The following is a 24620-nucleotide window of genomic DNA, read 5'->3' as shown; positions in this document are numbered from 1 at the left end:
CTGGGGGCTCGGCCTAGACCCAGACGCTGCGCTGGGGGCCCGGCCTAGACCCAGACGCTGCCCTGGGGGCCTGGACTAGACCCAGACGCTGCCCTGGGGGCCCGGCCTAGACCCAGACGCTGCCATGGGGGCCCGGCCTAGACCCAGACCTGCGCTCACCCCGTTATAACCGGCCGCACCCCTCTGTCCACACAGATGTCGCTGGGGGCACACCGCCATCACATGACCACCACCAGGTCACTCCATAGACAGGACGTCACCGCTCCTGCTGAGGGGAAAGGAGGGAACCTGCTGGTTTAGATTGCAAGCTCCTAGCGCAGGGACTGTGGGATATGGAGGCGCTGTAATGAGACTATTTTCTTCCAGGCTGGGTCCTGGGTCCGGACTCCCACTCACTGACTACTCACAATAATAACCGCCGCAGAGAGCCGCACATCGTCTGCACTGCGCTCTGCGTACACGATAGTGACGTCCACATACGAAGCTCCTCAGTGATGTCTCCACGCTGCTGCCATAGAAACCAATCACGTGATCCCGGAAGCGCCTGGTGACGTCACGTTGTCCCGGTAACAGCGGTCGGATGGGGTAAAATGGCTGCTAAATACAGAGGAGCCCTGACTGGAGGGACCCGGGGCCCCTCGGCCTCTCTCATCACCCTGGCGGCCGTCCTTCTCCTCAGCTCCCCCTTACAGGCCTCCAGTCTGTGCCGCCATCAGGTCCCGGGGCCCGAGGAGGTGAGTCCAGCACTGGGACACTGCCCCCCCCCCCCTCCATACTGCCTCCTGTCAGTCACTGCCCCCCATACTGCCTCCTGTCAGTCACTGCCCCCCCCCCTCCATACTGCCTCCTGTCAGTCACTGCCCCCCATACTGCCTCCTGTCAGTCACTGCCCCCCCCCCCTCCATACTGCCTCCTGTCAGTCACTGCCCCCCCATACTGCCTCCTGTCAGTCACTGCCCCCCTATACTGCCTCCTGTCAGTCACTGCCCCCCTATACTGCCTCCTGTCAGTCACTGCCCCCCTATACTGCCTCCTGTCAGTCACTGCCCCCCCCATACTGCCTCCTGTCAGTCACTGCCCCCCCATACTGCCTCCTGTCAGTCACTGCCCCCCCATACTGCCTCCTGTCAGTCACTGCCCCCCCATACTGCCTCCTGTCAGTCACTGCCCCCCCATACTGCCTCCTGTCAGTCACTGCTCCCCCATACTGCTTCCTGTCAGTCACTGCCATCCCCCATACTGCCTCTTGTCAGTCACTGCCATCCCCCATACTGCCTCCTGTCAGTCACTGCCATCCCCCATACTGCCTCCTGTCAGTCACTGCCCCCCCCCCATACTGCCTCCTGTCAGTCACTGCCCCCCCATACTGCCTCCTGTCAGTCACTGCCCCCCCATACTGCCTCCTGTCAGTCACTGCCCCCCCCCATACTGCCTCCTGTCAGTCACTGCCCCCCATACTGCCTCCTGTCAGTCACTGCCCCCCCATACTGCCTCCTGTCAGTCACTGCCATCCCCCATACTGCCTCTTGTCAGTCACTGCCATCCCCCATACTGCCTCCTGTCAGTCACTGCCCCCCCCATACTGCCTCCTGTCAGTCACTGCCCCCCCCCATACTGCCTCCTGTCAGTCACTGCCCCCCCCATACTGCCTCCTGTCAGTCACTGCCCCCCCCATACTGCCTCCTGTCAGTCACTGCCCCCCCATACTGCCTCCTGTCAGTCACTGCCCCCCCATACTGCCTCCTGTCAGTCACTGCCCCCCCATACTGCCTCCTGTCAGTCACTGCCCCCCCATACTGCCTCCTGTCAGTCACTGCCCCCCCATACTGCCTCCTGTCAGTCACTGCCCCCCCCATACTGCCTCCTGTCAGTCACTGCCCCCCCATACTGCCTCCTGTCAGTCACTGCCCCCCCATACTGCCTCCTGTCAGTCACTGCCCCCCCATACTGCCTCCTGTCAGTCACTGCCCCCCCATACTGCCTCCTGTCAGTCACTGCCCCCCCATACTGCCTCCTGTCAGTCACTGCCCCCCCATACTGCCTCCTGTCAGTCACTGCCCCCCCATACTGCCTCCTGTCAGTCACTGCCCCCCCATACTGCCTCCTGTCAGTCACTGCCCCCCCATACTGCCTCCTGTCAGTCACTGCCCCCCCATACTGCCTCCTGTCAGTCACTGCCCCCCCATACTGCCTCCTGTCAGTCACTGCCCCCCCATACTGCCTCCTGTCAGTCACTGCCCCCCCATACTGCCTCCTGTCAGTCACTGCCCCCCCTCATACTGCCTCCTGTCAGTCACTGCCCCCCCTCATACTGCCTCCTGTCAGTCACTGCCCCCCCTCATACTGCCTCCTGTCAGTCACTGCCCCCCATACTGCCTCCTGTCAGTCACTGCCCCCCCATACTGCCTCCTGTCAGTCACTGCACCCCCATACTGCCTCTCCTGCCCGCTATCACGTGAGAAATTACTATAAGCCCCATCTCCCGGGGTTGGTTTTGGCCCCCGAGGTTGGTCCTGCCTTTGGCTCCTGGGGTTGGTCCTGCTCCTGGGGTTGCTCCGCCCCGTTTTCATTCACCCTGTGTTTCCAGGTGGTGTACCAGGTTCACCAGAGGACGAGTCACGTGATCAGGAGGCAGGCGGAGGAGCAGCTGCGGATGAAGATTGTCTACGACCCCAGCATTGAAGAGTAAGGCACTCGCTAGTGTCGGAGGTCCCAATAAAGTGAATGGGGAGAGCATTGCACGCCTGCCACCGTCGGTGTGGGTCCCTTTCCGCTTATGGTGGATCCTGTTGCTTTGCCGTCAATAACCAGTGAATAACCCTGTGTGTAAAATCCCACTAATGCCATCACATGTACTTACCTCCTCCAGAGGAGTCCTCATCGGACAGGGGGTCCACGGAGATCTCCGTCTGGCGGGGGGTCCATGGAGCTCCCCGTCTGGCGGGGGGTCCATGGAGCTCCCCGTCTGGCGGGGGGTCCAAGGAGCTCCCCGTCTGGCGGGGGGTCCACGGAGCTCCCCGTCTGGCGGGGGGTCCACGGAGCTCCCCGTCTGGCGCGGGGTCCACGGAGCTTCCCGTCTGGCGGGGGGTCCACGGAGCTTCCCGTCTGGCGGGGGGTCCACGGAGCTTCCCGTCTGGCGCGGGGTCCACGGAGCTTCCCGTCTGGCGCGGGGTCCACGGAGCTTCCCGTCTGGCGGGGGGTCCACGGAGCTTCCCGTCTGGCGGGGGGTCCACGGAGCTTCCCGTCTGGCGCGGGGTCCATGGAGCTTCCCGTCTGGCGCGGGGTCCACGGAGCTTCCCGTCTGGCGCGGGGTCCACGGAGCTTCCCGTCTGGCGGGGGGTCCACGGAGCTTCCCGTCTGGCGCGGGGTCCATGGAGCTTCCCGTCTGGCGCGGGGTCCATGGAGCTTCCCGTCTGGCGCGGGGTCCATGGAGCTTCCCGTCTGGCGCGGGGTCCATGGAGCTTCCCGTCTGGCGGGGGGTCCATGGAGCTTCTCATCACTGACACTGCTGTTAATGACGGCCATGGATTATGATGTGCCTCCTCAGCCCCGCCTGCACATGCCCACAGTTACCAGCGCAGGTGCTGTGCATGGTCAGGGAGATCGGACTGTACTGCAGATGGATACTGATGAGATTTCTCTTTGTGTTTGTAGCCTGGTCCCAGCGAGGAAGAGACTTGTCAAAGTGAGTGTCATCGAGTCTGAAAGATGAGCTTCTTCCCGAATCTTCTGCTCTTTCTGAAATGGGTTTGGATACCCTGTGTAGTCGGGAGGGAGGGGTGCTGATTGTGTGTAGGATGGGGGGCGCTGTGTGTATAGTCGGGGGATGCTCTGTGTATAGTCGGGGTTGCGGGGGACGCTCTGTGTATAGTCGGGGTTGCGGGGGACGCTCTGTGTATAGTCGGGGTTGCGGGGGACGCTCTGTGTATAGTCGGCGTTGCGGGGGACGCTCTGTGTATAGTCGGCGTTGCGGGGGACGCTCTGTGTATAGTCGGGGTTGCGGGGGACGCTCTGTGTATAGTCGGGGTTGCGGGGGACGCTCTGTGTATAGTCGGGGTTGCGGGGGACGCTCTGTGTATAGTCGGGGTTGCGGGGGACGCTCTGTGTATAGTCGGGGTTGCGGGGGACGCTCTGTGTATAGTCGGGGTTGCGGGGGACGCTCTGTGTATAGTCGGGGTTGCGGGGGACGCTCTGTGTATAGTCGGGGTTGCGGGGGACGCTCTGTGTATAGTCGGGGTTGCGGGGGTCGCTCTCTTTGTGTAGTCGAAGGGGGCCATGCTCTGAGGAATAGTGGACACACATTAGCGCAGTTCATCAGTATGATGTGTGGGGGGGAGCCCTAACCCCCGCTCCCCGAGCGCTGGACGCCGGTTTCTAGGGGTTGTGATTGTCTCCGTCTGTTCTGCAGAATAAGCTCTTCCCACAAGCCATCTCCTATTTACAGAAGACCTTTCAGGTGCGCCGACCTAGTGGCTCCATATTACTGAGCAGGTAGGTGCCCCCCCCTCGCGCTGCGGAGCACGTGTGTGCTGATTAGTGACAGCTCTTGTGTTTATTCTCATGAAGACAGTGCGTGAAGAATCAGTACGTGAGGAGACAGTCGGACGCTCAGAGATACTGTCACGAGGGCTGCGCAGAGCACACGCGATGCGGTCCGGTGATTGTGCCAGAGGAGCACCTCCAGGTACGGCCATGACATGGCACAGAAATCCCTCATTGGGTCAGGGGCCTCTGATCTGTTGTTATTGCCCCTAATGCTGTAAATCTGTCGCCCGCACCGGGTACATGAGACGCCGTCCTGTAAGTTTCTGGCGCACTTTGCGGCGATTTTTCCTGTATTTTATAATTCATGGTATGTTCTCTATTTACTGCTTTCCTCTAGCAATGTTTAATGTGCCGCAACAAGTACTGTGGAGTATCGGGGCCCCCGGACAGTGGGGGGGTACGAGATGCGGACTTTATCCTCTACGTCAGCGCAATCACCACGGAGAGATGCAGCCAGGAGAACATTGTGGCGTATGCAGCCTATTGTCAGCTGGAGGCAGAGATGGACAGGTATGGAGGGGAACGGGCGCCGCTCACCTGCGACCATGCACATGTCCTGAGCTTTAACCCCTTACACACCCTGGCTGACCATCTGATGTGGATTGGGAGCTCCGACGGATGGCAGCGAGAGGTGGATCGGGCTCTTTGAGTTTCAAACCCTATCCTTTTGTTTTCCTGGGCGATAAGCCATCGCTAGAGACTTCTGGCAGCAACTTTCTCTTCTTCTCTCCCCATTGAGAACACATGCATGCTCGGCTGAGCTCAGTATGCATGTGTATGGGGGACTCAGGACAGGTGACGGTCTTCCAAACTTGCATATGGCCTGCAGCTGTTGAAGGTGTGCGGGCACGTGCAGCATCTGATAATACCTACCCTTTACGTTGTAGGCCCATTGCAGGGTATGCCAACCTGTGCCCCAGTATGATCTCCACGCAGCCCCAGGAGTTTGCCGGCATGCTGTCCACCGTGAAGCATGAGATCATCCACGCTCTGGTAGGTGACGTCCAGTGTCATAGGTCACCTCCCCTCCTCCACGGCCGCTGGATTTACTGCTGTAGCTGGAGGCACAAGTTCAGCTTCAGTTCCGTGTGCGCCACCATTACACGTCCAGTCACCTCTGTGTAATGTACGGACGCCATAGATCCCATATGTAAAAATACCGTGCAGGACATGATCTGTGTTACACTGTCGGTTGTGTTAGGGTTTACGTGTCGTCTATGATTCGTACATGTGACATGTGAATTCTGCATGATCTGTATGTGTGACGTGTCCAGTGTGTTAGTTTGCGTGTTATGTATGATCTGTACATGTGACTTGTCAGAGTTTACGTGTTGCTTAAATCTCGTGGTATTTTCCAGGGATTTTCTGCCGGTCTTTTTGCCTTCTTTTATGATGACAGTGGGGAGCCCCTGACCCCGAGGTCTGCAGATGGCCTCCCTGTCTTCAATGAGAGGTGAGTGTCCTACCTATGGCTCTCGCACATTTCGGGGGCACAACTCGTCACTGACTTCTTTTATTGCAGCCTTGGTGTTTACCAGTGGAGTGAAAAGGTCGTTCGAATGATCACCAGGAACTGGGATATTAGAGGCGCCAAAATGGTTCCACGCAAGGTCTACCTGCTGGTCACCCCGCGGGTCACCGTGAGTATCCGATATTGGCTCAGTACTCCGCTGACCGGCTGTTTGGAGGGGGCCATAGCGATGCATCCTCTTCATTGTGTACATACAGTGTACTTAGTAGCAGGGGTGCAGTCACATGAATGGGACAAAGTGGTCAGTCAGCCCCCACCAATCTATTAAAACTAAGGCTGACCACACACGTCGGACCACTAGATGCACTGCAGATCCCTCTAACAGAGCTGTTATCTTGTGCTAATGATTCACGTGGGTGACCCTTTAAGTCATGTCGCTTTTTTTATTTTTATTTTTTGTAGGACGAGGTGCGGAGTCACTTTGACTGTCCAGATCTTGAGGGAATGGAGCTGGAGAATCAGGGTGGCATGGGCACAGAGCTGAACCACTGGGAGAAGCGGCTGCTGGAGGTGCGGGGCAGGGGTTTCGTCGGGTTCTTTCCTGCTCCTCGAGTCTCTCGTCCGAGCACTTAGTGTTGTGTCTCCACAGAATGAGGCCATGACGGGCTCCCACACACAGAACAGGGTCTTCTCCAGGATCACACTTGCTCTGATGGAGGATACGGGGTGAGTGCTGATAATTCTATACTGTGCTGTCTGAATGGAGCTGCACTCCCACTGCAATGCTAGGTGGATCCCATGCCCACCATCCCAGTGCCCCCAGTTTTCAGTGCATGTCTGACGACCACGTCAGGGACATGTGCTGCAGAGAGGCATAAGTACTCTGCAGCCGCTTGGATACGTCATCTAACCCAGACGTGAGCCCTCCGATCCTCGCCCTGAATGACCACTTGTTGTAATGATTTCTCTTTAAGCTGGTACAGAGCAAATTACAGCATGGCGCAGAAGCTGGACTGGGGGCGAGGGAAAGGCTGCGACTTTGCAACGAAAAGCTGCAAGTTCTGGATCACTGAGCAGAGCAGAAAGTAAGACGTCCATGTGTCTTGTGTAGCGTGCCCCCCCCCCCCTCTGCATCCCAGATGATACAACATCTGTACTTTGTGTGCAGGAAGCAAAATGTCAGCCCCTTCTGTGACACTCTCCGAGGCAATCCTTTACAACTGAGCTGCCGACAGGACCAGAGGGCGGTGGCCATATGTAATCTACAGAGGTTCCCCAAAAGTCTTCCTCAAGAATATCAGGTATTTACTAGAGTTCTCCAATCTCATCTACTTCTCAGGCTCCTTATTTATGGGAATGAGAGGTGTGCGCATCACAGCAGCCATAGGGGACTATGTGTTCTGGATGGAGTTGGCAGTTTTCAATCGTCAAAGTAACTGGGCAGCTGGGCATTAACTCAGCCCCCCACCTATCTCCCTCAGTGCCCGCACCCTGCAGGGCGAAACAAAGCATTGTGCTGAAGTCAGAGACTTATACTCCAGAGCTGCACTCACTATTCTGCTGGTGCAGTCACTGTGTACATACATTACTTGTCCTGCACTGATCCCGAGTTACATCCTGTATTATACTCCAGAGCTGCACTCACTATTCTGCTGGTGCAGTCACTGTGTACATACATTACTTATCCTGTACTGATCCTGAGTTACATCCTGTATTATACTCCAGAGCTATACTCACTATTCTGCTGGTGCAGTCACTGTGTACATACATTACTTATCCTGTACTGATCCCGAGTTACATCCTGTATTATACTCCAGAGCTGCACTCACTATTCTGCTGGTGCAGTCACTGTGTACATACATTACTTATCCTGTACTGATCCTGAGTTACATCCTGTATTATACTCCAGAGCTGCACTCACTATTCTGCTGGTGCAGTCACTGTGTACATACATTACTTATCCTGTACTGATCCCGAGTTACATCCTGTATTATACTCCAGAGCTGCACTCACTATTCTGCTGGTGCAGTCACTGTGTACATACATTACTTATCCTGTACTGATCCTGAGTTACATCCTGTATTATACTCCAGAGCTGCACTCACTATTCTGCTGGTGCAGTCACGGTGTACATACATTACTTATCCTGTACTGATCCTGAGTTACATCCAGTATTATACTCCAGAGCTGCACTCACTATTCTGCTGGTGCAGTCACTGTGTACATACATTACTTATCCTGTACTGATCCTCAGTTACATCCTGTATTATACTCCAGAGCTGCACTCACTATTCTGCTGGTACAGTCACTGTGTACATACATTACTTATCCTGTACTGATCCTGAGTTACATCCTGTATTATACTCCAGAGCTGCACTCACTATTCTGCTGGTGCAGTCACTGTGTACATACATTACTGATCCTGTACTGATCCGGAGTTACATCCTGTATTATACTCCAGAGCTGCACTCACTATTCTGCTGGTGCAGTCACTGTGTACATACATTACTTATCCTATACTGATCCTGAGTTACAACCTGTATTATACTCCAGAGCTGCACTCACTATTCTGCTGGTGCAGTCACTGTGTACATACATTACTTATCCTGTACTGATCGTGAGTTACATCCTGTATTATACTCCAGAGCTGCACTCACTATTCTGCTGGTGCAGTCACTGTGTACATACATTACTTATCCTGTACTGATCCTGAGTTACATCCTGTATTATACCCCAGAGCTGCACTCACTATTCTGCTGGTACAGTCACTGTGTACATACATTACTTATCCTGTACTGATCCTGAGTTACATCCTGTATTATACTCCAGAGCTGCACTCACTATTCTGCTGGTGCAGTCACTGTGTACATACATTACTTATCCTGTACTGATCCTGAGTTACATCCTGTATTATACTCCAGAGCTGCACTCACTATTTTGCTGGTGCAGTCACTGTGTACATACATTACTTATCCTGTACTGATCCTGAGTTACATCCTGTATTATACTCCAGAGCTGCACTCACTATTCTGCTGGTGCAGTCACTGTGTACATACATTACTTATCCTGTACTGATCCTGAGTTACATCCTGTATTATACCCCAGAGCTGCACTCACTATTCTGCTGGTGCAGTCACTGTGTACATACATTACTTATCCTGTACTGATCCTGAGTTACATCCTGTATTATACTCCAGAGCTGCACTCACTATTCTGCTGGTGCAGTCACTGTGTACATACATTACTTATCCTGTACTGATCCTGAGTTACATCATGTATTATACTCCACAGCTGCACTCACTATTCTGCTGGTGCAGTCACTGTGAACATACATTACTTATCCTGTACTGATCCTGAGTTACATCCTGTATTATACCCCAGAGCTGCACTCACTATTCTGCTGGTGCAGTCACTGTGTACATACATTACTTATCCTGTACTGATCCTGAGTTACATCCTGTATTATACTCCAGAGCTGCACTCACTATTCTGCTGGTGCAGTCACTGTGTACATACATTACTTATCCTGTACTGATCCTGGGTTACATCCTGTATTATACTCCAGAGCTGCACTCACTATTCTGCTGGTGCAGTCACTGTGAACATACATTACGTATCCTGTACTGATCCTGAGTTACATCCTGTATTATACTCCAGAGCTGCACTCACTATTCTGCTGGTGCAGTCACTGTGTACATACATTACTTATCCTGTACTGATCCTGAGTTACATCCTGTATTATACTCCACAGCTGCACTCACTATTCTGCTGGTGCAGTCACTGCATACATACATTACTTATCCTGTACTGATCCTGAGTTACATCCTGTATTATACTCCAGAGCTGCACTCCCTATTCTGCTGGTGCAGTCACTGTGTACATACATTACTTATCCTGTACTGATCCTGAGTTACATCCTGTATTATACCCCAGAGCTGCACTCACTATTCTGCTGGTGCAGTCACTGTGTACATACATTACTTATCCTGTACTGATCCTGAGTTACATCCTGTACTATACTCCAGAGCTGCCCTCACTATTCTGCTGGTGCAGTCACTGTGTACATACATTACTTATCCTGTACTGATCCTCAGTTACATACTGTATTATACTCCAGAGCTGCACTCACTATTCTGCTGGTGCAGTCACTGTGTACATACATTACTTATCCTGTACTGATCCTGAGTTACATCCTGTATTATACTCCAGAGCTGCCCTCACTATTCTGCTGGTGCAGTCACTGTGTACATACATTACTTATCCTGTACTGATCCTGAGTTACATCCTGTATTATACCCCAGAGCTGCACTCACTATTCTGCTGGTGCAGTCACTGTGTACATACATTACTTATCCTGTACTGATCCTGAGTTACATCCTGTATTATACCCCAGAGCTGCACTCACTATTCTGCTGGTGCAGTCACTGTGTACATACATTACTTATCTTATACTGATCCTGAGTTACATCCTGTATTATACTCCAGAGCTGCACTCACTATTCTGCTGGTGCAGTCACTGTGTACATACATTACTTATCCTGTACTGATCCTGAGTTACATCCTGTTATACTCCAGAGCTGCACTCACTGTTCTGCTCTGGTTTAGGATGCTGTTGCTCTGTCGCAGGCCTCTCCTTCCGCCTTTGCCGTCTTCCTTGTAGTTATTACTTTCTCCCTGTTTTCTGTATCCTCAGTATTTTGACCACATCCTGGGGGTCCCACAGGAGGATCTCGCCCTCTATGGGGGGGCGGTGGAGATCGCCGACTTCTGCCCGTTCACCCAGGAGTTCAGCTGGCATTTGAGCGGAGAATACCAGAGAAGCTCGGACTGCACCATGCCCCAGAACCAGCCAGGTAGTAGCCACATGTAGGGGGGATGTGAGAATAATAAGGGCTCCGATCTGTGGGGGGGAGGGAGATAAGCGGTGCCAGAGGGGCGCACCTCCCCATATCTGCTTGTGCTCGGCTGAGTCCTAGGAGTGAGAGCAGCTCTTCTCTGCCCTGAGCGGCCGGTACATCCTCACCTCCTGTACATCCTGCCTTCATCGCTGACATTTGACAGTAAATCTCCTATACGTTCCAGCTGCGTCCAGGAACTACGGGGCGGAGCGCTATGGGCCGGGGTCTGTCTGTCTGGAGCAGAGGGCGGCATTTGTCATGGAGCAGTGCAATAAGAGGATGAGTTACCCCGACTGGGGCAGCGGCTGCTATCAGGTACTTGCTGTCGGGGGAGGGGGACACATTACTTTTATACTTCTGTGGTCAGAATATTTCCATTTCCTAAGGGGCAGAAGATGAAACTTCCCATCCGCAGGTACCGACGCCTCTACATGTGACGGCAATAATCGCGTCTTCATATTATCCAACAGGTGAGCTGCGCCCCAGAAGGCCTGCAGATCTGGCTGGAGGACACCCCCTACCTGTGCAGCCGGGCCGGTCAGGTGATCGCTGTCAGCACCCACATCAATGGCTGGTACTACGAGGGCGAGCTTGTCTGTCCGTCCTGTTGGGACTTCTGTGACCTCTGCCCTCCGGAGCGGGATCCTCCCCCAGACAACAGGACGAGAGCTGCCCCTCTAGGTATGTGTGCCACGTGGCAGATCCACGTGAATGGCCGTGTAGTGCCCATGACAGATAGATCAGTCACAGGTGCTCACAAGGTGATCCATAGGTGGATAATACAGCCGACCCTGGTCATTTAACCCCTCAGATGCTGCAGTCAGTAGCGACCATGGCATCTGAGTGTTTAGAGGGAGGGGCTCCCTGTGGTCGGAGCCCTTGTAGCAAAATCATGTGACTCTGATCGGTGGCCATGAAGGCTTGAGCCCAGTGCTGTCATACTGAGCTGCCCGAAAATCTGTGCCCGAGGCGCCTGTGAGCATCCCATAGACTGCGGCATAATGAACGGTACTGACCCCCAGATGAGGGCGTCGTGCCATTAGTGTATAGTGGACGCCTTTATAACCCCTCCCCCCCAAATGACAGAAGTGTTTTGGTTTTTTTTTCCAATCTCGCCCACGAAGCACTTCCTCCCGTTTTCCAGTACAACCTGTGGTGCCATTAATACAACTTGTCCTGCAGAGAAGAACTCCTCATCTGACAACATGAATACAAAATGTCAAAAGTTGCGGCTCTTGGAAAGCGAAGAGATAAAAAAAAAAGCCCAAAATTGTCTGGGTCATTAAGGGGTTATATAGTGCGTGTCTCCTGTGCGGCCAAGGAAACGGTGGTTGTGATACAAGGGCGTTCCCACACCACCGCTGCGTGTCACGCCTGCTCATTGTGCGCTCTCCAACCTGTGGTCCTGCAGCTGCTGTGGAAACTACAACTCCCAGCATGCCCTGACAGCTGTTGTCATTTGCATCAGCCACAGGTCGGGACCATCTGACCTGACTTGGTGACATTGCCTGTTCTCTGTTTTTTTTTCAGATCTCTGCTCTCGCTCTTCTAACCTGGTGGTCACCCTGCGGCTTCTAATGCTGAACCTGCTCCCCCTGCTGGCGGGGTTCTTTCTCTGCGTGTACAAGTAACAGATGCTGCAGTTCACCTCTCTGTGTCCTGGTGACGCCCGCTGCACTTTATACAGACGTGCCACGTGCTGGCATAAAGGGCATTACAAGGTGTCCGCGGGGCATTGCGACATGTTTACCTGAGTCTTACAGCTTTGTCCATGTAAGCCTGACCTCGGGACCCCAGCGGGGTGGAGGCAGGGCCCGCTCCGCAGTGGTCAGGCTTATTGTATAGTACACTCGGGACATGGAGTATACAGCCTCCAAAAGACCTTCTGTAGCTCATTCTGCCACGTCTGGACAGTCACCCTCCGACTCTATAGTGTGGCATTCTTCCAGCCTCTCTGCCAAGGAGCAGTTGTGCACTGTGTGTCATACAGTCCCTCCCCTGAGGAACATTCATATGCTGTATGTCACAGCCCCTCCCCCAAGGAGCATCTATGTCGCACAGTCCCTCCCCCGAGGAGTAGTTGTCCTGTGTGCCACAGTCCCTCCCCCGAGGAGCAGTCGTACTCGCTATGTGGCATAGTTTACGGTATTACACACTCTCTGAATGCACTTTTTGAAGCGCTCACCCTCTTTTTATAGCTAAGACAAAATCATGGACGTTCTGCAGCTGCTCGTATTTTTTCACTTCTACATTATTTAAGAAACTTTCTCCCTTTATCAGTCTATTCTCTCCGCTTCCTGTGAGTGAATGTAAACATTATTTACATCCAGACAATAACGCTTGGTCCTACTGCTGATTTCCAAACAGCAAGCAGAGATCTTGAAAATTGTGATGAATTAAAACCCAAAGTGTATTAGAAAGTTCCATACCTTTCCATTCTGCTTTGATTCACTTAAGACTGGCGCTGGCCCTTTAATTCTTCTATGATGTACTGTATGCCGGGATAGAGGCAGGAGACAAGTCCTAAAAGGCCGGTAGGGTTATTTATGACTGTGACGGGGCTGGTCAGGTGTAGAGCAGTTGACACCCCTGCTGTATGTACATTTTATAGATGCCATTGAGAAGATTAAATTATTTCAGTTTTTCCTCCACATTGAATTGTCTGGCTCCAGCGCTGCGTCATTACAGGGGAGAGCCCCCACCTGCAGGATCCCCCTTTATCAGTCTGGAGCGCCTGGTCGGTGCGTGCTCCACTCCGATGGCCACCGTGTAATGGTGCAGAGGCAGGAGCTTGTGCAGACTGGACAGCAGGTTGTGCCATGGCTGACCGCCGTATATTGCAGAGCTTTACCTGCAGCCGCTTGGCTCAGTTCTAGGAGTGATCCAGTATTTGCTGTATATTAAACGTGGATTTGCAATGGAGTCACGGTCTCATGATGAGTTCACTCCTGCAGCTTGTCTCATGATGAGTTCACATTGCAGGACAAGGTAGTCTGCCGGACATCAGAGCACTATCTGGACGTGGCGTCTGACAATCAGACCAATCATTGAGGCTCGTTCCTTTGTGAGGCCATACCCAGACCCACGCAGTAAGACTTCAGAATGTACACACAGCCTCCCAGTAATGTGCAGGCACCGCGGGGGGCAGGGCGCCGTCTCCCCGTCGTTCACTGATGCCAGGATGAGCCCGTTTTACACACATGGATAATCCATCATTTACATCCATTATTTGCAATTTCAAACCATCTGATTCCCTAGAATGGACTCCAGACATCACAGTGATTGGCCCAAATATTTACACAGATCCAACTGGCAAACTTAGATTGGTCCTGTGTCGGTGGGTAATGATAGCAGTATCTTACACCCTTATATATCACTGACATATTCCACAGCGCTGTACAGACATTCCCATCACTTATATATCACTGACATATTCCACAGCGCTGTACAGACATTCTCATCACTTATATATCACTGACATATTCCACAGCACTGTACAGACATTCTCATCACTTATATATCACTGACATATTCCACAGCGCTGTACAGACATTCTCATCACTTATATATCACTGACATATTCCACAGCGCTGTACAGACATTCTCATCACTTATATATCACTGACATATTCCACAGCGCTGTACAGACATTCTCATCACTTATATATCACTGACATATTCCACAGCGCTGTACAGACATTCTCATCACTTATATATCACTGACATATTCCACAGCGCTGTACAGACATTCTCATCACTTATATATCACTGACATATTCCACAGCGCTGTACAGACATTCTCATCACTGATATATCACTGACATATTCCACAGCGCTGTACAGACATTCTCATCACTTATATATCACTGACATATTCCACAGCGCTGTACAGACATTCTCATCACTTCTATATCACTGACATATTCCACAGCACTGTACAGACATTCTCATCCCTTATATATCACTGACATATTACACAGCGCTGTACAGACATTCTCATCACTTATATATCACTGACATATTCCACAGCGCTGTACAGACATTCTCATCACTTATATATGTCAGAGATATAAAGCAAATGCTTTATATAAAGGAAAAATTTCAAAGGGAATTGATCCTAGAGGTGGACATATTAAACACCTCAAAAAGAGTTTGTCGTTAATCTAATTATATTGTGCAATCAGTAAAACATGGTACAAGCGTTTATGCAAAAATATAAATGATTTATTATACAATAACTTAGAATACAATCAAAGCTTAATCAATATAAAATTCAATAATGTGCAATAACACGCAGTAATATGTAGTGCCATAAATTCGCCACTAGATGGCTCTAACACGAATACCAGCTTTCCTTATTGCCTCTCAAACATAAAATGTAACACAACCGTCTCGACCACAGTTATGAGATATACTCTCAGTTGACAGTAAACTCAATAGTGATTAGGGTAGATACAAACCCTTGCTCTGCTCAAACTATGACCAATCTCTGATATCGGGAAGTATTGCGACACAACTTATAAATTATCAGGCCTGATATTGACTATGGAATGTGAATATTCCAATCAGAGAGTTTCTCCGATATCTATATTAGATCTTTTATTCAGTAATATGCATCTTTACTGAATAGTGATAAGTGTAAGGCCGATTCATTGGCCTGTATTTGTGGGAGGGGCTTGGCTGACTACTTAAACGGCCAGCGTCCCTCCCACTTTGTACGTCGTTACAGCGTTTCAGGAGCGATACCTGGCTTCCCAGTGAGAGGAGTGCGGCGTACCTGGATATCCTGGTGTCGGCGAGGGTAAGAAGTTGCTTCTCTGCAGCGCGTAGTGTTAGAGTCTGGCCGGCGGGGGGTCGGCCCCCTAGGTCGGACCCCCGCACCGGAGCACAATGCCAGGGAGCTGCGCGGCTCCCCGCGCGGTATGGGTGTCCAGCCGGCGGCGGGTCAGCCCTTGGCTGAAGGGGGGCTCCCCCGCACTGGTGCACTCTGCCAGGGAGCAGCGTGAGCTCCCCACGCGGCAATTGTGTAAAAGTGCAGGGGACAGCGTGTCCCCGCTCCTCGTCTTCAATAAATTCTGGCACGGGCCGCCGTGCCGTTAGTTAGGCAGGGATCGGGGGTGGGAGAACTAGGCTCGGTCAGGGGGAGCAGATCATAGGCGGTGGCTGGCTTCCTTCTGCCGGCCGTACATAAGGTTCCCAGGGGGTTATTTAGGTACAGGGTTTTAATGAGTCCATGCAGGTGATTACCAGGGATCTTAGGCGGGTGTGTTGGGTCTGGTTTGGTAGGGACGGGGATATAAAAAAAAACGGGCGGGAATTCGTAGTTGGTGAAGCAAGGTCTCCGGGGAGGGGCGGGTTACAGAGTACTGCGCGGTCTACAGGCCTGGTCCGCCGTGAGCAATCCTAGCGGAGGCTGCTGGTCAGGGGCCTAGGTTCACTTGTGTCAGTGTTAAGCCAGTCGGGGGCTTAGTAGGTGCGGCTTGCTGCTGTATTTTCCCCTCCCTAGGTTACCAGGTTAAGTACTTTTTTATTTGCAAGGGGTTAATTGTAATATAAAAAAATATAAAAAATGCTGCTCTTGTTACATGATTCACGTTTTACACATTTGCATGGTTTCCTCACGACGTGTGCACAATCCAGGGTTGATGCCTTAATTGTTTTGCTTCCGGGTCCAAACCTTGTCTCAAGTTACATCCTGAATTGTGGCTTATCGGCAAGGTAGTAGGGGTACACGTCGGGGAGGGGGGAGGAGAGAAGTCTCATGCACTGTCTCACGTCCAGGTCGCGCTGTATTTCTAGCGTTCTGCGGTTGTCAGTCCGTAGGTATTCTGAGCGGGTAAGTGCATGGTCTCACCCTCTGTGTGTTACTTTCTGGGTGTCGGTTCCTGGCCACTCCTCCACGGTCCTCCTGTTGTCTTCTTTCGCGTGCGGAGTTGCACGGTGGGTGGGGGACTTTCCGCGCACTGTTGGGCAGGTTCACGGGTGCTTGTGGTCGTGCAGTTTCAGCCGATCGATTCACGTTACCTTCTCCACAGTTGTGATGTCACATGCATCTGATATTGTCGAGGCGTCTGTGGACGAGAATGTGGCAGGAATGTCTGAAGGGGGCAGTATACCGTCCCTGCGAGCATGGACTATCCCTAGGCTTACTTCGGAACTGACGAAGAGGGGTATTTCTTTCCCGGAAGGCGGAATTATATCGGCTGTTGAAAGACCACGGTGCAAACGTCTCTCGCTCAGTTGCATGTCATGCTGAACAGCCTAACGTCAGCTGTTACTACTATTCAAGTGAGGTTGGAGTCCAGCGGAGTCCAAAATTTTTATTTCGGAAACTTGGACTGGTTTCCACCGGAAAGGCTGGGCATAAGAGCTTCCCGGGTTGGCGGATATAAATTGTGTGGCATACCGGTTGGTCTCTGCCACGACTAAGTCCAAGAGCTCCGCAGTCAAGAACAGCTCAAAAAATCCCAGGGCCGAACCGATTTGAGCCGTCTCAACCCGAACTCCAGACTGGGCGGTGAAAGGGGGAACTACAGGTGCGGCTGAAGTTGGTGACTGCCAATCAGGGTTTGCCAGCACCTCAGGGATTCTAGGGGCTCTACGGGCCTGTCTGTGCGGTGGCTGCGACGGGGTAACTAGTGCACGTGCCACCGTACCAGCTTCAACTGCCCTTCTGGTGCTCGCCACGTCACCATGTTGTACGGCAGTGCTGGTACTAGGTCCAGGGAGGGCTGCGCTGCTGGTGTATGCCTCACCACGTGATCCGGCAGCGACAGCCCCACTCTGCTGCTCTTGAAGCGGATCCTGCATAACCTGTGGTCTAGCGACACGGGGCCGGGTACGCCTGGTGCTGCCAGGGACCTCAACCTCCTCGTCCGAACTTTGGGTCAGAGAGCCACTGCTTTCTACAGGTTCATATTCTGACCCGCTAGATTCGTCAGATGAGGGTTCCCACTCCTCATCCGACTGGGTCAGAATCCTGTAGGCCTCTTCAGAAGAATACCCCCTGTTTGACATTTGGACTACTAAATTTAGGGGTATTCCCTGAGACTACCCAAGAAAAAAAGCAAACCTGTCTTACAAAGGGGAGGCTAGCGAAGTACGCTGCGGTTGATAAAAAATATCAAAACTGATTTTTTTTTATCGCCGCAGTGCGTGTAAAATGAATGTGCAGTGATCAAAAAATATATATATTTTTTTGTCACTGCGGCGGGGCGGGCGTGGGTGAACGCACGTGTGGGCGACCGATCAGGCCTGATCGGGCAAACACTGCGTTTTGGGTGGAGGGCGAACTAAGGTGACACTAATACTATTATAGATCTGACCGTGATCAGTTTTGATCACTTACAGATACTATAAAAGTACAAATGCTGATTAGCGATACGCTAATCAGCGAATCAGTGACTGCGGTGCGGTGGGCTGGGCGCTAAACGATCGCTAACTACCTAACCAAGGGGCCTAAACTATCCTAAAACCTAACAGTCAATACTAATGGAAAAAGAAAGTGACAGTTTACACTGATCACTTTTTTCCTTTCACTAGGTGATTGACAGGGGCGATCAAGGGGTTAATTGGGGTGATCTGGGGCTAAGTGTAGTGTTGGTGGCTACTCACAGTGATGTCTGCTCCTCTGCTGGAACCAACCGACCAAAAGGACCAGCAGAGGAGCAGAGAAGCCATTTAACAGATCATATTTACTAATATAATGTGTTATCTGGCTTCTGATTCGATTTTTAAAAAATCATCAGCCTGCCAGCGACGATCATTGGCTGCCAAGCTGATGACGTGACCCCCTCTAACTTTTGCCGGCCCGCGATGCGCATGCGGGCTTTGAGCGAAATCTCGCGTCTCGCGAGATGACGCGTATATGCGTGACTCTGCCTGCAGCTGCCGCCTCCGGAACGCGATCCTGCGTTAGGTGGTCCGGAGGCGTTTAAAAAAATAAAGGGAACACTTAAAAATCACAATGTACCTCCAAGTCAATCGCACTTCTGTGAAATCAAACTGTCCACTTAGGAAGCAACACTGAGTGACAATCAATTTCACATGCTGTTGTGCAAATGGGATAGACAACAGGTGGAAATTATAGGCAATTTGCAAGACACCCCCAATAAAGGAGTGGTTCTGCAGGTGGTGACCACAGACCACTTCTCAGTTCCTATGCTTCCTGGCTGATGTTTTGGTCACTTTTGAATGCTGGCGGTGCTTTCACTCTAGTGGTAGCATGAGACGGAGTGTACAACCCACACAAGTGGCTCAGGTAGTGCAGCTTATCCAGGATGGCACATCAATGCGAGCTGTGGCAAGAAGGTTTGCTGTCTCTGTCAGCGTAGTGTCCAGAGCATGGAGGCGCTACCAGGAGACAGGCCAGTACATCAGGAGACGTGGAGGAGGCCGTAGGAGGGCAACAACCCAGCAGCAGGACCGCTACCTCCGCCTTTGTGCAAGGAGGAACAGGAGGAGCACTGCCAGAGCCCTGCAAAATGACCTCCAGCAGGCCACAAATGTGCATGTGTCTGCTCAAACGGTCAGAAACAGACTCCATGAGGGTCCGACGTCCACAGGTGGGGGTTGTGCTTACAGCCCAACACCGTGAAGGACGTTTGGCATTTGCCAGAGAACACCAAGATTGGCAAATTCGCCACTGGCGCCCTGTGCTCTTCACAGATGAAAGCAGGTTCACACTGAGCACATGTGACAGACGTGACAGAGTCTGGAGACGCCGTGGAGAACGTTCTGCTGCCTGCAACATCCTCCAGCATGACCGGTTTGGCATTGGGTCAGTAATGGTGTGGGGTGGCATTTCTTTGGAGGGCCGCACAGCCCTCCATGTGCTCGCCAGAGGTAGCCTGACTGCCATTAGGTACCGAGATGAGATCCTCAGACCCCTTGTGAGACCATATGCTGGTGCGGTTGGCCCTGGGTTCCTCCTAATGCAAGACAATGCTAGACCTCATGTGGCTGGAGTGTGTCAGCAGTTCCTGCAAGACGAAGGCATTGATGCTATGGACTGGCCCGCCCGTTCCCCAGACCTGAATCCAATTGAGCACATCTGGGACATCATGTCTCGCTCTATCCACCAACGTCACATTGCACCACAGACTGTCCAGGAGTTGGCAGATGCTTTAGTCCAGGTCTGGGAGGAGATCCCTCAGGAGACCGTCCGCCACCTCATCAGGAGCATGCACAGGCGTTGTAGGGAGGTCCTACAGGCACGTGGAGGCCACACACACTACTGAGCCTCATTTTGACTTGTTTTAAGGACATTATATCAAAGTTGGATCAGCCTGTAGTGTGTTTTTCCACTTTAATTTTGAGTGTGACTCCAAATCCAGACCTCCATGGGTTGAAAAATTTGATTTCCATTTTTTTATTTTTGTGTGATTTTGTTGTCCGCACATTCAACTATGTAAAGAACAAAGTATTTCAGAAGAATATTTAATTAACTCAGATCTAGGATGTGTTATTTTTGTGTTCCCTTTTTTTTTTTGAGCAGTGTATATACAATATATATAAACACCATACAGACACCATAGATTTTCTGCTTCACCAATAGACATCAACTGTAGGGGTAATTAGTACCAGATACGTCTAGAGAATATCCTTATCTCAGTCATCAATCTATAAGGAGACAAGAATGACTCTTCTCAGACTGGTATATCTATAGAGAAGAAACCGTATGAACAGTGTCCTTTCCATGAACCTATTTCAGCCAACTTCAAAAATACATTTAAAAAAATGGGAAATATATCACAATATGGCCTCTTATATACACTCACTTAAAGAATTATTAGTGCCCCCATACTAATACGGTGTTGGACCCCCCTTTTGCCTTCAGAACTGCCTTAATTCTACGTGGCATTGATTCCACAAGGTGCTGATAGCATTCTTTAGAAATGTTGGCCCATATTGATAGGATCGCATCTTGCAGTTGATGGAGATTTGAGGGATGCACATCCAGGGCACGAAGCTCCTGTTCCACCACATCCCAAAGATGCTCTATTGGGTTGAGATCTGGTGACTGTGGGGCCATTTTAGTCCAGTGAACTCATTGTCATGTTCAAGAAACCAATGTGAGATGATTGGAGCTTTGTGACATGGTGCATTATCCTGCTGGAAGTAGCCATCAGAGGATGGACACATGTTCTCATTCTGTTTACCCCAAATTCGGACTCTACCATTTGAATGTCTCAACAGAAATCGAGACTCATCAGACCAGGCAACATTTTTCCAGTCTTCAACAGTCCAGTTTTGGTGAGCTCGTGCAGATTGTAGCCTCTTTTTCCTATTTGTAGTGGAGATGAGTGGTCCCCGGTGGGGTCTTCTGCTGTTGTAGCCCATCCGCCTCAAGGTTGTGCGTGTTGTGGCTTCACAAATGCTTTGCTGCAGACCTCGGTTGTAACGAGTGGTTATTTCAGTCAACGTTGCTCTTCTATCAGCTTGAATCAGTCGGCCCATTCTCCTCTGACCTCTAGCATCCACAAGGCATTTTCGCCCACAGGACGGCCGCATACTGGATGTTTTTCCCTTTTCACATCATTCTTTGTAAACCCTAGAAATGGTTGTGCGTGAAAATCCCAGTAACTGAGCAGATTGTGAAATACTCAGACTGGCCCGTCTGGCACCAACAACCATGCCACGCTCAAAATGGCTTAAATCACCTTTCTTTCCCATTCTGACATTCAGTTTGGAGTTCAGGAGATTGTCTTGACCAGGAGCACCCCCCTAAATGCATCGGAGCAACTGCCATGTGATTGGTTGACTAGATAATTGCATTAATGAGAAATAGAACAGGTGTTCCTAATAATTCTTTAGGTGAGTGTATAATCAAATCCACTATAATTATGATATTCAGATATAAATGTTATATACCAGGGCTGGCCAACCTGCGGCTCTCCAGCTGTTGTAAAACTACAATTCCCACCATGCCCTGCTGTAGGCTGATAGCTGTAGGCTGCTGGGAGTTGTAGTTTTGCAACAGCTGGAGGGCCACAGGTTGGCCATCCCTGTTATATACCTATGAAAAAGCACAACATATATCACTGACATATTCCACAGCGCTGTACAGACATTCCCATCACTTATATATCACTGACATATTCCACAGCACTGTACAGACATTCTCATCACTTATATATCACTGACATAGTCCACAGCGCTGTACAGATATTCTCATCACTTATATATCACTGACATATTCCACAGCGCTGTACAGACATTCTCATCTCTTATATATCACTGACATATTCCACAGCGCTGTACAGACATTCTCATCACTTATATATCACTGACATATTCCACAGCATTGTACAGACATTCTCATCACTTATATATCACTGACATATTCCACAGCGCTGTACAGACATTCTCATCCCTTATATATCACTGACATATTCCACAGCGCTGTACAGACATTGTCATCACTTATATATCACTGACATATTCCACAGCGCTGTACAGACATTCTCATCACTTATATATCACTGACATATTCCACAGCGCTGTACAGACATTCTCATCACTTATATATCTCTGACATATTCCACAGCGCTGTACAGACATTCTCATCACTTATATATCACTGACATATTCCACAGCGCTGTACAGACATTCTCATCCCTTATATATCACTGACATATTCCACAGCGCTGTACAGACATTCTCATCACTTATATATCACTGACATATTCCACAGCGCTGTACAGACATTCTCATCACTGATATATCACTGACATATTCCACAGCGCTGTACAGACATTCTCATCCCTTATATATCACTGACATATTCCACAGCGCTGTACAGACATTGTCATCACTTATATATCACTGACATATTCCACAGCGCTGTACAGACATTCTCATCACTTATATATCACTGACATATTCCACAGCGCTGTACAGACATTCTCATCACTTATATATCTCTGACATATTCCACAGCGCTGTACAGACATTCTCATCACTTATATATCACTGACATATTCCACAGCGCTGTACAGACATTCTCATCCCTTATATATCACTGACATATTCCACAGCGCTGTACAGACATTCTCATCACTTATATATCTCTGACATATTCCACAGCGCTGTACAGACATTCTCATCACTTATATATCACTGACATATTCCACAGCGCTGTACAGACATTCTCATCCCTTATATATCACTGACATATTCCACAGCGCTGTACAGACATTGTCATCACTTATATATCACTGACATATTCCACAGCGCTGTACAGACATTCTCATCACTTATATATCACTGACATATTCCACAGCGCTGTACAGACATTCTCATCATTTATATATCACTGACATATTCCACAGCGCTGTACAGACATTCTCATCATTTATATATCACTGACATATTCCACAGCGCTGTACAGACATTCTCATCCCTTATATATCACTGACATATTCCACAGCGCTGTACAGACATTCTCATCACTTATATATCACTGACATATTCCACAGCACTGTACAGACATTCTCATCACTTATATATCACTGACATATTCCACAGCGCTGTACAGACATTCTCATCACTTATATATCACTGACATATTCCACAGCGCTGTACAGACATTCTCATCACTTATATATCACTGACATATTCCACAGCGCTGTACAGACATTCTCATCCCTTATATATCACTGACATATTCCACAGCTCTGTACAGACATTCCCATCACTTATATATCACTGACATATTCCACAGCACTGTACAGACATTCCCATCACTTATATATCACTGACATATTCCACAGCGCTGTACAGACATTCCCATCACTTATATATCACTGACATATTCCACAGCGCTGTACAGACATTCTCATCACTTATATATCACTGACATATTCCACAGCGCTGTACAGACATTCTCATCACTTATATATCACTGACATATTCCACAGCGCTGTACAGACATTCTCATCACTTATATATCACTGACATATTCCACAGCGCTGTACAGACATTCTCATCACTTATATATCACTGACATATTCCACAGCGCTGTACAGACATTCTCATCACTTATATATCACTGACATATTCCACAGCGCTGTACAGACATTCTCATCACTTATATATCTCTGACATATTCCACAGCGCTGTACAGACATTCTCATCACTTATATATCACTGACATATTCCACAGCGCTGTACAGACATTCTCATCCCTTATATATCACTGACATATTCCACAGCGCTGTACAGACATTCTCATCCCTTATATATCACTGACATATTCCACAGCGCTGTACAGACATTCTCATCACTTATATATCTCTGACATATTCCACAGCGCTGTACAGACATTCTCATCACTTATATATCACTGACATATTCCACAGCGCTGTGCAGACATTCTCATCCCTTATATATCACTGACATATTCCACAGCGCTGTACAGACATTCCCATCACTTATATATCACTGACATATTCCACAGCGCTGTACAGACATTCTCATCACTTATATATCACTGACATATTCCACAGCGCTGTACAGACATTCTCATCCCTTATATATCACTGACATATTCCACAGCGCTGTACAGACATTCCCATCCCTTATATATCACTGACATATTCCACAGCGCTGTACAGACATTCTCATCCCTTATATATCACTGACATATTCCACAGCGCTGTACAGACATTCCCATCCCTTATATATCACTGACATATTCCACAGCG

General features: G+C 50.1%; 1 protein-coding gene across 3 annotated transcripts; it reads left to right on the top strand.

Moving 5' to 3' along the window:
• Positions 1-212: 212 nt before the first annotated feature.
• LMLN (leishmanolysin like peptidase) lies at positions 213-13004 on the top strand. 3 transcript variants are annotated; one of them, XR_005780576.1, is made up of 17 exons: positions 216-734; positions 2588-2685; positions 3655-3685; positions 4409-4491; positions 4567-4684; positions 4883-5055; positions 5433-5538; positions 5904-5998; positions 6068-6185; positions 6479-6586; positions 6666-6742; positions 6991-7101; positions 7185-7317; positions 10710-10869; positions 11099-11229; positions 11330-11595; positions 12445-13004. XR_005780576.1 is itself a non-coding variant. In XM_040440958.1 (17 exons), exons 1-17 carry the CDS (start codon positions 591-593, stop codon positions 12543-12545), a joined length of 1998 nt encoding a protein of 665 aa, XP_040296892.1. In that variant the 5' UTR covers positions 236-590; the 3' UTR covers positions 12546-13004. The 3 variants fall into 3 exon arrangements, 2 of the variants coding, with proteins under 2 accessions (XP_040296893.1, XP_040296892.1); XM_040440958.1 differs by having other exon boundaries at positions 236-734; positions 11385-11595; XM_040440959.1 differs by lacking the exons at positions 11099-11229; positions 11330-11595 and having other exon boundaries at positions 213-734.
• Positions 13005-24620: the final 11616 nt, after the last annotated feature.

This window comes from Bufo bufo, chromosome 7 (genome assembly GCF_905171765.1).
Source record: "Bufo bufo chromosome 7, aBufBuf1.1, whole genome shotgun sequence".
NCBI classification, from domain to species: Eukaryota; Metazoa; Chordata; class Amphibia; order Anura; family Bufonidae; genus Bufo; species Bufo bufo.
Note: the sequence above shows the minus strand (reverse complement) of the source record. Positions and strands in the feature narration are given on the sequence as shown.

Coding starts and splice junctions, on each gene's coding strand:
- LMLN (XM_040440958.1), top strand. CDS start 591: ATGGCTGCTAAATACAGAGGAGCCCTGACTGGAGGGACCCGGGGCCCC. Junction 5,999..6,067: donor CTCCCTGTCTTCAATGAGAG/GTGAGTGTCCTA, acceptor CTTTTATTGCAG/CCTTGGTGTTTACCAGTGGA. Junction 6,186..6,478: donor TGGTCACCCCGCGGGTCACC/GTGAGTATCCGA, acceptor TATTTTTTGTAG/GACGAGGTGCGGAGTCACTT.